An 11238-nucleotide genomic window follows, 5' to 3' on the forward strand; every position below is an offset into this window, starting at 1 on the left:
TTAATATTTATTTATTTGGCTGCACTGTGTCTGAGTTGCAGCACGTGAACTCTTAGTTGCTATGTGTGGGCTCTAGTTCCCTGACCAGGGATCGAACCCAGACCTCCCTGCGTTAGGAGGACAGTCTTAGCCACTGGACCACCAAAGGAAGTCTGTCCAAAGGGCTTTTAAAGTGCCTGGCACACAGTGGGGCTCAAGGAACCACCCCATCCTGGCTGTTTTGCTGGCACTGATGGAAGGGAGCAGGGGACAAATCAAGAATGAGGACTGGGAACCAGGGTGGGGGAAAAGCCGTGGGGGAGGAGGAGGGGAAGCCACTTTCTCCTGCGGAGCCCAGACCCGCCTCAGGCCACGGGGCTGCGGCTTCGCATCCGGCGGCCACTGAGCAACTTCCTCTAGAGGGAGCTGATGGGAGCCGGGAGCCGCCGGCGCCTCTATGATCGCTGCAGCCCCGTGGGTCCCCAGGGCCGCGCTGGGACCGGCAGAGGCTGCACTCCAGACACCGGGGATCCACTGACTCCCCTTCCTGGAAGCCAGGCCTGGGGACACGACCCTGGGAGCAGCCCCCGGCCCCTCAGGATCTCTGGCCTCCGCCCCGCTGGGCCATCCCGGGCCTGGGCCAGGGTCCGGGGAGGTAAGCTGGGAGAGTCCTGCCCATGCCCCCTTCCCTGGGCAGCCCCAGGCCCGGGGTGAGGCAGGGAGCCCCTGGGGAGCCCTCTGGGGAGAGGAATGCCTCTGTGAAGCTTGCCCGGGCAGCTCCACCAACCCTCGATGGTGGCCCTATCCAGCAGGGGCTCCCTCGGGCTGCCCCTGAGGCGGCCCTCTTGCCCTGGCCCTGGCTGCCCGAGAATTGCATGCCAAAGAGCCAGGTTCTTTAGCAGTCTGGGGGATGGGAGTGGAGGTCAGAGTCAAGGTCAAGGGCAGCGGGAGACCATTCACAGTGCTTCCTGCTGCCCCAGGAGTCCTAAGACTAGGTTGGGATCTGCCCCCTCCCCCCCAACTCCAGCAGCATCCTGGGCCTGGCCAACCCAAAAGGTGGGGCACAGCGGACTCTCCCCACCAGGAAGTCAGGCCGCTTGGATGGGGGCAGAGGAAGTCCCGGGTCGGCTCAGGCCTCTGGCCCTGGGGCGGGTTCCAAGGCTCCACCTCATCCCCAGCCGTGAGCCCCAGGGGTAGTGGGAGAGGGAGCTGAGGTGCAGTTAGCATCCTAAGCCCTGATGTCCTGGGGGCACCACGTTTGGGTACCAAGGGAGGGAGAAAGGCGCCTTGTTTGGGAAGCAGCTTCTAGGATGCGGGGTGTCAGGCAAAGGTCTGTCTTAAGCAGGAGGGGGACCGCGGGCTGCAGGAGGGGCGAGTCCCTTCTCCCTGTCCCTGCCCCCTTGGCAGTGAAGAGGTGGGGCGCACAGGTGGACCCTCCCCACCCTTCTCCTGAGGCCCTTTGGAAAATGGCCCCAGGCCTGAGCGGGGTAGGGTATACGGTTCACAGGCCCTCCCAGGGAGGAGGGCGTACACAGGCCCTCCCAGGGAGGAGGGCTACACAGGCCCTCCCAGGGGGGAGAGGGTGGCCTGTGTGTTGGGCCCAGGCTGGGCCCTCCGGAGTGGGGAGAGGAGGGGGCTTCCTGCCTGGGTGATGGAGGCAGCTTTGGGGTGCGGGGAAATGAGGAGGGTGCAAACTGAAAGTGAAACAGCTTATGTCCAGGAAACACTTGCTCTGCCCAGGGTTCACTGAGCCGCCAGGGGCTGTGGCCAGAACCCGGAAAAGGAGGGAAACGGGGGCCGGAGACAGGAGGGCAAGGGCTACACGTGGTTTCCTCAGCCACCTGCTAGGCAGGCGGGGCAAAGGCAGAGACCGACGCCGGCAACTGGGAAGTAAGTCTGACCTGAGCGCTGAGGAGAGCATGGACACGTGTGGAAATTCAGTCACCCTGACGCCTTGACAAGGCCTGTGGCCCGGGGCGTTCCTTGAGCCTCAGTTTTCCCACCTGTGCAGTGGGCATGACGGTGCCTACCCTGCCACGCTACCCACCGCGTCCCACACCTCCTCCCGCACGTGTGAGGAGGACACCACAGGTCCGAGTTGGAAAACAGGCGTGCTCTGACTAGCCGGACGGGAAGTGGGGCCTTCAGGGACGGCCTTCAGGGGTCACTGGCTGGAAGGTAGTGAGTCTGCGGTGAGTGTGGACTGGATGGGGTTCAGAGGGCCCCAGCAGCAGCGGAAGGAAACCCTGCCTCTGAAACTCACCTCCCTGGCCCAGGAACGGGGTAAGACGTGACTAGACAGCTGCTTGGGCACTGCTGTGGCCTCCCCGCCCCGGGGCCTGCGCTGGTCCCCAGCGGGGGCAGTCTTGGCTGCCTGGCCTTTCTCAGCCCCAGTCTTCCTTGAAGAGCCGCCAGTGAAGTGATAAGTTCTTGGGTCAGTGGGTCTTTCAGGAGGGGGCCCTCCCCGCCTCCACAGACTGCCGGAGCCCCTGGTCCCACCTCTGCTTTCCTATCTGCCCCCAACACAGACTGAAGCTGCTTTTCTCCCCAGGACCTGAGGAATGGCTTCCGGACAAGGCCCAGGTCCCCCCGGGCAGGACTGCGACGAGCCTGACCCCTCCTCCACCTCAGGTAAGGGTCTGTCTGCCCCCTCACCCACCCCATAACCACCGGGGCCAGCTGGGAGGTTGGCGAGAGCAGACCTGGACAGTCCCAGGGGCCCAACTCAGTTTACCCGCCTTGCACAAAGGAGAAAAGCACCTCCCCACCCAGTGTGGGCGGCCCACTGGCTCACCAGCGGGGGTGCCGGCAAGACCAAGCCCCAGGAGCAGAGTGGGGAAGGACATGTGGAGGCCGAGGGAGGGGGCGGTGAGTCTGAGGAGGACACCCTGCCCTTCCTGGGCAGCCGGGCAGGATGGGTGAGCAGGAGGGAAGGCGTGGGGCGGGGCTGTCTTATCCCAGCTGGAGAAATAAGGAAGTGAGGCAGCTTATCACCTGATCAGGGCTGCTCAACAGGGAGACTGGGCTGTTAGACTCTGGGGAGGAAGGAAGAGAGTGCCCTCTTCCAAGGGGACCACCGGAAGGCTGGCAGCTCTGCCACCCAGCACAGGCTGCTTCCTGGACTTTGGGTTCCATCCCAGGCCACTCACTATGTCCCAATGTGACTTTCCTGGGCTGCAGTCCGTTCCCTAAGCCAAGCCATACGGCCGGGTGCCTTGGACACTAAAAGCCAGAGACCCAAACTCCTGGGAATCTATCCTGGCCACACTGCTCACTCCAGCCACATGACCTCACGCAAGTTATGCAAACACCGTGCCTCAGTTTCCTCATCTGTAAACGGGGCGGTCGCCTCCACGAGGCTGCTGTGAGAAGACAGCTCTACTCAGAGTCAGCCCTAGGTGTCACCTGAGGGCTAGAGGTGGGACAGATGTGTCCCCCAGCAGAGGGAACCCTCCTCCCCAGAGCACTTCCTCCCTGACTCCCGGCTTTGGTCCCCAGAGGAGCAGGTAGCCCGGGACACCGAGGAGGTCTTCCGCAGCTACGTCTTTTACCGCCATCAGCAGGAACAGGAGGCCGAGGGGGCGGCTGCGCCTACTGACCCAGAGATGGTCACCTTGCACCCAGAACCTAGCAGGTGAGCTGCGGCCCCTGGACATGCTGAGAGAAGCGGAGACTCAGGCAGGGTCACCGTGCTGGTCCTGGCAGCTGAGCAAGCCTGGGGGCTTCTCCTGCTGCTGCCCTTTTGCATTCGGGTCACCGCTCCCATCCCAGAACCGGCACCCTTTTCAGCACAGCCTGCCCCTTGTGCCTGGGCCCAGCCCTCATGTCTGAGCACACGGTCAGGACTTCCCAGGAGGGGCGCCCGAGGCCAGGGCATCTCAGGCAGGAGCGGTTTGCTGCCAGCCCAGGCCCCAACTCACTGGCCGCCTCCCGCTCCTCCAGCACCATGGGGCAGGTGGGCCGCCAGCTCGCCGTCATCGGGGACGACATCAACCGGCGCTATGATGCGGAGTTCCAGGCCATGCTGCAGCACCTGCAGCCAACAGCAGACAACGCCTATGAGTACTTCACCAAGATCGCGTCCAGGTAGCCCCGGCCACCGCCCCTCCACGGCGCTGTCCCCACCGCGCCAGGCCCTGCCCGTGAAACGGGAGACAGCTTCTCTGCTGGTGTCAGGAGACATGTTTTCTGTCCCTGCCTCTGCTGTTAACTCACGTGTGGCTTTGGGCCCCCGTCTTTCTCTTTCTAAGCCCAGACTCCTCATCTTTGTACACAAGGGCACAGCCTTCATAAGCCCTGATACCAACATGAGCTGGTAGATCAGGACTGTGTGTGTGGGGTGGGGCTCGCAGTGGGGGTGTTCCCAGAGCTCCCCAGCACTGCTGGGACACAGCTGTTGTTCTGATTGGGAGCCACATTTCACACAAAAATGGTTGCTGGACCTGGCTTCAGCCCACCGGGTCCTGAAAATGACTTCCTGATGCTGAGATCTGGCCTCAAGAGACCAGCAGCCTGGGCGAATCCTAGCTTCGCCATTTACCGGCTTCATGACACATCCTAGTTTTCAGTCTCCTGGTCCGTAAACTAGGGGGAATACGCTTAGGATTGCGTGCACACTTAGAGGTGTTAGCCGTTGTCACCATGCGGATTAAGGAAGTCAGTCGCGGAGTAGATTCGAGGCTGAGGGTGACGGCAGGAGCAGGAGATGGAATCAGTGCTCAGAGCTGAACACCCTGCCTGTGTCCTTAGAGGCCACCGCCAACTCCGCTGTGATTCCAAGACTGTCCTAACCTCCTCTTCTGTCCTTTTCTCTCTGCCGTCCCGGGCTGCCAGGCCAGCAGCAGCACCCACAGGTAATCTCCCTGCTGCCTCTACCCACCTGCTCTGCCCTCCACATTCTGTGTACCTTTGAGCCCCAGCAGCAGCGCCCCACTCATCTGCCCTCTGAGCTTTCTCCTTTCACAGGGACACGGGCTCTTCCCAGATCGAGGCCAGGCTGGGGCAGCCTCTGCCCCCCCAGTTCACGGCTAAGCCATTTTTGCTTTCCAGCAGGGAGGAGATGGGGACAGGGGGTCCAAAGGGATGGGAGGGGGAAGGAAGTAGAAGGCCCCCCCAGGGGTCTCCAGCAACGGCATCTCCCCTGCCCGCAGCCTGTTTGAGAGCGGTATCAACTGGGGCCGCGTGGTGGCTCTGCTGGGCTTTGGCTACCGCCTGGCCCTCCACGTCTACCAGCGCGGCCTGACCGGCTTCCTGGGCCAGGTGACCCGCTTCGTGGCCGACTTCATGCTGCGTCGCTCCATCGCCCGGTGGATCGCGCAGAGGGGTGGCTGGGTGAGTGCCTGAGCATTGGTCACCCTCTCCCTGCTACTGGAGCCCCGCCTCCCAGCCCCACCCTGGCCCCGGGAGCCACCAGCACCCTCCGCCCATGACCCTCCTGTCTCTCCTGGCAGGTGGCAGCCCTGGACTTGGGGAACGGCCCCATCAAGAGCGTAGCCATAGTTCTGGCTGTGGTTTTGTTGGGCCAGTTTGTGGTACGAAGATTCTTCAAGTCATGACTCCTGGAGGGGCCCTTTGGGGTCCTGAGACCCTTCTGTGGACTTTGACCCCGGCTTCTCCTCTCACCTCCTCTCTAACAGGGGTGTCCCCCTGCCCCCCATTAAGAGCACAGAAGCTTTAGTAAGTGGGCACTCCAGCTTTGGAGCGCCCCTGCCCAGGGGCATCCATCAGACTGCTGGGTGCTCCAACATTGCATGGTGCTAACGGACCCCCTCTCAGAGTGGGGCGGTGGCCTCTCCCTTAGCTCTCTGGGACCCCCTCAGCCCTGTCTGCTCGGTGCTGGGGAGACTGATAACTTGGGGAAGCAAGAAGCTGGGAACCACTTCTCCCAAGTCGTCGTTAACGGTTTTAGCTTTTTATAATACCCTTAGGAGGGAACCCCTCCTTCCCACCACTCTGCCCAAAGCCAGGACAGCTGGGCTGTGGGGGTTAGTAGCTCTACCCTTCCCCAGAATTTAGCAGTTCTGGAAGGTTGAGCTTGAAAGCTGGGCCTGGAGCCCAGTCCTGGCCTTTCCTAAGCATCAGGTTCCCCGGGAACAGGACTGGGGCGGGGCGGGGCCAGGTGCCGGGGAAGGTGCTCCTCGGCTCCCCCCCAGCCCCTGCTACCCTCTTCCCCGCCCGGCCGGCCCATACTAACTTTGCAGGTGGACTCTCAGGGATTCGGGGTGGGGTGGAGTGGGGTGCAGGCCAGAGCTCCTGAGGGCCTCTGTCCCCCCACGTTACCACTTGCTCCCACCCATCACTACAAGCGCAGCTCACCACACCCACCTACTCCAGGTGAGGAAGGGAGGGGTCTCGTCTGAGTGCACTGCCCGGGTCCCCACCTCACCTGGGCTACAGGGTTTAGGACTGCAGTTTGTCATTGTCAGGGAAAGGAGGGGTAGGGAGCCCATCTTGAAGTTTCTGAGTGAGAGAAGGGCTAGAAACACCACTAGAAACCCCAGGGTTGGGGCCCTCCCTTCTGGCCTGGGCACAGTGTAATCCGGGGGTATGCACAGGGGAACTGTGAATACTTGAACTCCGCCCCCAACCTCTACCCTCCGCACCCCACACCTGCCTGAGCCCCTCCTGATGGTGGGGTCAAGTGCCTCGTCTATCTTGCACAGCTGAGGGATTCAGAGGTCAGGGGAGAGGAGTTCTTGATTAAACCAAATGCAGGGAGGGGACGCAGAGGGAGCCGCCTGGCCACCTCCCACCCTCTTGAGTGTGTCTGAAAATAAACTGCAACCCCCACTCAGACTTGATCCCTTTTGTCTTCTCCACTACCCCTCTCTTCATCAGGCTGACTGGGGGAACCTGGGCATGAGTGACTTTCACCTGGTTTTTACTGACGGGTCTCCTCTGGAGCCTCCAAAACCCTGTGGAGGGCTGGGTGTGTTTCTCCAGCCCTCTAGAAGGCCTTGGCCCCTTCCACTAGCTACCCCCTTCTCTGGGAACTTTCCTCATTTCTTGGGGTTCCAGGCGAGTTTCCCATTCCCACAGGAAGTCAGGGGTCCCCAAACTGCTAGGCTCTGGCTGCAGAGCTGTTGGAGCAGCTGCCCTTGCCTGGGGACCCCCACAGGCCTGGTCTGAACTCTCCCTTCCGGGGACCACCACCCACGCTTGGCTCCACCTGGGACGCAGCATCCCGGCTCCCTCTTCGGCCTGTCCCCCACAGCTCGCACACACACAAGGCTTTTCATTCTAGGAGTTCTCTGCTGCATGGGAGTCCCTATGGGGAGGCAGCCAGGGGTGATAAAAATAACAAGCACGGAGGCGTTTAAATGTTCCAAAACCGAGGAAGTCTTTCTAGTCCCGGGCACCCTGGTCTGTTTTCTGACACCTCTCCAAAAGGGGTCACACGCAAGTCCTAAAGGACTCGGGCTTCTCTTTTACTTCCCCGAGGGCATCTTGCCAATCCCCTGGGCCCTCCGACTTCGTCTTCAGAGTCCACGTCCTGCCTGCAGTCGTTGAGAGGGGACCCCTGCGAGCTGTGGTGGCTGGAAGGGTGGTGGCCACAAGGCCCCTTGCAGTTTTCTGCAGGAAAAGCTCGTAGACAGTTTTTATGGAACACACTCTGCGAAGCTTTATGCCGAGAATTTATCATACGTGCCCAACAATCAGCAGGTATAGCTGTGGCGAGAAGGGTTGTTAAACTCCCATTTTACAGATAAGGAAACTCAGGTACCTGCCCGGAGTCACCGGGTAGAAAGGGCGGGGAGCTGGCACTGGCCACGACACTGGCTCGAGGTTTCACGTGGAGCCCAGAGGGGTGGGGGCCGGGGCCGTTGGTCTCCAGCACAGGTCAGCCACAGGGCGAGGTGGGGAGGCAGGGATCGCCTACCCGCCGCGCAGGCGGGAACCGCGCGACCGCGACCTCCCTGAGAACGCCGGGAGGAGAGCGGACTGCCTGGATCAAAGATGGCCGCGGCCGCCTCAGGCGCGCAAGCGTGCCCTCTCATGGGCGGGGCCTCGGGGCGCACCGACCACCCAATCCCGGCGGAAAGTTGGAATAAGGGTGGGCGGTGGCGGCGGCTGCGTGGTCTTCTGAAAGGCCTGGGGCGCAGCCCGGAAAACTTTTGGCCTGTGTCTAGGCTTCCACGCCACCCTGTATTCTGTCAAGATGAAATTGCCAAGAGAAATATAAATACATTCTTAGGGGGCTCTTGGGGTACAGGGAGCAGATGGGCTTTGTAGGTATTGCTACTGCTGCTGCCAAGTCACTTCAGTCGTGTCCGACTCTGTGCGACCCCATAGACGGCAGCCCACCAGGCTCCCCCGTCCCTGGGATTCTCCAGGCAAGAACACTGGAGTGGGTTGCCATTTCTTTCTCCAATGCATGAAAGTGAAAAGTGAAAGTGAAGTCGCTCAGTCGTATCCGACTCTGAGCGACCCCATGGACTGCAGCCTACCAGGTTCCTCCATCCATGGGATTTTCCAGGCAAGAGTACTGGAGTGGGGTGCCATTGCCTTCTCCATTGTAGGTATTAAGGAAGTTAAATTCTCAAGATTTGTGGTTCTTCTGAAACTGTTGCTTCGTCTCCTCCAGAGAGGTCTAGACTCCTTGGTCTGTGGTACCACTGAGAAGAGGCAGTGCAGCCTGCCCGCGGAAGGAAAAACTGTCACCCGCTCAGTTGTGCAGGGTCAGTATAAATTCCTGCCCCGCCTTGCACCAGTGCCTGCCTCCCCACCCCCACCCCAAGCGTACCTTCCTGAGTTTGCTAGTTTACCTTCACCAGTGGCTGATTCATGTCAGTGTATGGCAAAACCACTACAATGTTGTAAAGTAATTAGCCTCCAATTAAAATAAATAAATTTATTAAAAAATAAAGTTTATTTTAGGTCACTGGCTGTCCATCCAAATGAGAAAATCCTTCCTTTGCCTAAACCACTTGGTACGTTGTTTGAACAAGTTTTTTTGACCTAACCATCTGTGTGTGTGTGCGTGTGTGTGTGTGTGTGTGTGTGTGCGTGTGTGCACGCAGAGGCGCACGCTTAGTTGCTCAGTCGTGTCAGACTGTTTGCAACCCCATGGACTGCCGCCCGCCAGGCTCCTCTGTCCATGGAATTCTCCAGGCAAGAATACTGGAGTGGGTTGCCATGCCCTCCTCCAGGGGATCTTCCCAACCCAGGAATAGATGTTGTCATGTATGGATGTGAGAGTTAGACTGTGAAGAAAGCTGAGCGCGGAAGAATTTGATGCTTTTGAACTGTGGTGTTGGAGAAGACTCTTGAGAGTCCCTTGGACTGCAAGGAGATCCAACCAGTCCATCCTAAAGGATATCAGTCCTAGGTGTTCATTGGAAGGACTGATGTTGAAGCTGAAACTCCAGTACTTTGGCCACCTCATGTGAAGAGTTGACTCATTGGAAAAGACCCCGATGCTGGGAAGGATTGGGGGCTGGAGGAGAAGGGGACGACAGAGGATGAGATGGCTGGGTGGCATCACTGACTCGATGGACATGAGTTTGGGTAAACTCCGGGAGTTGGCGATGGACAGGGAGGTCTGGCGTGCTGTATTTCATGGGGTTGCAGAGTCGGACACGACTGAGTGACTGAACTGACTGAACTGAGGTCTCCTGCACTGCAGGAGGATTCTTTACCCTCTGAGCCACTGGAGAAGCCCAACCATCTGAATGGCATTAAAATTAATTAAAATTAATTCATTAATTAAAATAAATAAAACAACCATATCCTGCTCCAGTTGTGCACACCAAGGATGTAGAGGTCCAGATCAAAGACACTTGTAAATCTGATTTAGTTCAATCTAAGCGGAACAGATTGTGTGTGTGTGTGTGTGTGTGTGTGTGAAAGAGAGAGAGAGAGAGAGAATGGCATTATGCGAGATTGCCAGAGGTTTTTAAATGTCCAGGACCAAAAAATTAGCAAAACCCAGGTTATGGGATGTGATCACCAATTGCCAAACACATTAGAAAGGTGAACACCAGACTGCTGCTGCTGCTGCTAAGTCGCTTCAGTCGTGTCCAACTCTGTGCGACCCCATAGACGGCAGTCCACCAGGCTCCCCCATTCTGGAGTATAAAAATGGGGGAAGATGAGAGATTCAGTCTACTAGGTATTAAGAACAAAAAGAAGTAGTCTGGGCTGTTGAGCCCCTGACCAGAAGCAGATCCCTGGCAAAGTGTATAAATGAATCAAAAGAAGAGCAGCCTCACAAGACCAAGATCAAGTGATGGGCAGAAATTGGACTTTTCTGAAAAAGTCAATAGCTGAAGAGACGAAAGCCAGAGAATCCCTTTCCACCGGAAGGGTGGGATTTGGCAGCGAATGTAAGCAGGCACCAGTGGATGCCTTTGAGTATTTGAGTGTGCTCCTGCGCTGGGGGGCAGGGTAACACCAGAGTGGGCATCCATGTTGAAATCAACATGGAAATGAATATACCACTCAGCTCCACTTAACCAACTCTTCCTTTTGTGATGATTGGCTGCATGGAAGCTGGGCTCACCAGCCTGCTCATATTTTGACTTGACCCCTGTTTGACCTGACCTCTGACCCTACGGAGAGCAATTTCTCCAAATCATTTCTAGCAGACGGTTAGGCTTCCTCAAGAGTGAGAACATTTTCTTGTTTAATCCCCAGGAGGACCCCACCAGCTGAATCTGACATGGCCAGCATCTCTGAACTGTGGATGTTGTGAATCCAGGCACAGGCAGCACTGGGCTGGGCTCTGGGAGGTGGGTTCCCATGTCTACTGAAAAAGAAGATTTCCAGGAACCTGAGTAACGCAACTAGTAGGCTGTGTGTGAGAAGGGCTGCTGCTGCTGCTGCTGCTAAGTCGCTTCAGTCGTGTCCAACTCTGTGCGACCCCATAGACGGCAGCCCACCAGGCTCCCCCGTCCCTGGGATTCTCCAAGCAAGAACACTGGAGTGGGTTGCCATTTCCTGTGAGAAGGGCTGCGTGCAGGCTAAATCCAAATCCAGTCCTGGTGAGGTGGCAGAGTCCGCAGGTTGTGATGTGTAGTGTAACAGACAAGATTATTTTCACATGACCTTGGCTGGCCTGAACAATGGAACTGGCTTGAATTAACCCCCTCCTTCCTTCTGCCAGTGACAGGAGCCACATCCAAGTTCAGCTGACCACTGGACTGGGGGCTAATCGGAGTATTCTGTGCTCCCCTCCTTGGCTGGTTAGGAACCTGGTAATATTCACAGGCCAGAGGTATCCAGTTACCAGCATCCTCAGACAATTCCTGTAATGGGCTG

The 11238-nt window shown here is 58.4% G+C and overlaps 1 protein-coding gene across 2 annotated transcripts; it reads left to right on the forward strand.

Moving 5' to 3' along the window:
* The first annotated feature begins 386 nt into the window (after window positions 1-386).
* Window positions 387-6779, forward strand: BAK1 (BCL2 antagonist/killer 1). Of its 2 annotated transcripts, none has more exons than XM_070360832.1 (6): window positions 387-634; window positions 2531-2610; window positions 3478-3613; window positions 3922-4065; window positions 5130-5310; window positions 5430-6779. In XM_070360832.1, exons 2-6 carry the CDS (start codon window positions 2541-2543, stop codon window positions 5532-5534), a joined length of 636 nt encoding a protein of 211 aa, XP_070216933.1. In that variant the 5' UTR covers window positions 387-634; window positions 2531-2540; the 3' UTR covers window positions 5535-6779. The 2 variants fall into 2 exon arrangements, with proteins under 2 accessions (XP_070216933.1, XP_070216934.1); XM_070360833.1 differs by lacking the exon at window positions 387-634 and adding an exon at window positions 1723-1869.
* The last annotated feature ends 4459 nt before the right edge of the window (window positions 6780-11238 follow it).

This window comes from Bos mutus, chromosome 23 (genome assembly GCF_027580195.1).
Source record: "Bos mutus isolate GX-2022 chromosome 23, NWIPB_WYAK_1.1, whole genome shotgun sequence".
Lineage (NCBI taxonomy): Eukaryota > Metazoa > Chordata > Mammalia > Artiodactyla > Bovidae > Bos > Bos mutus.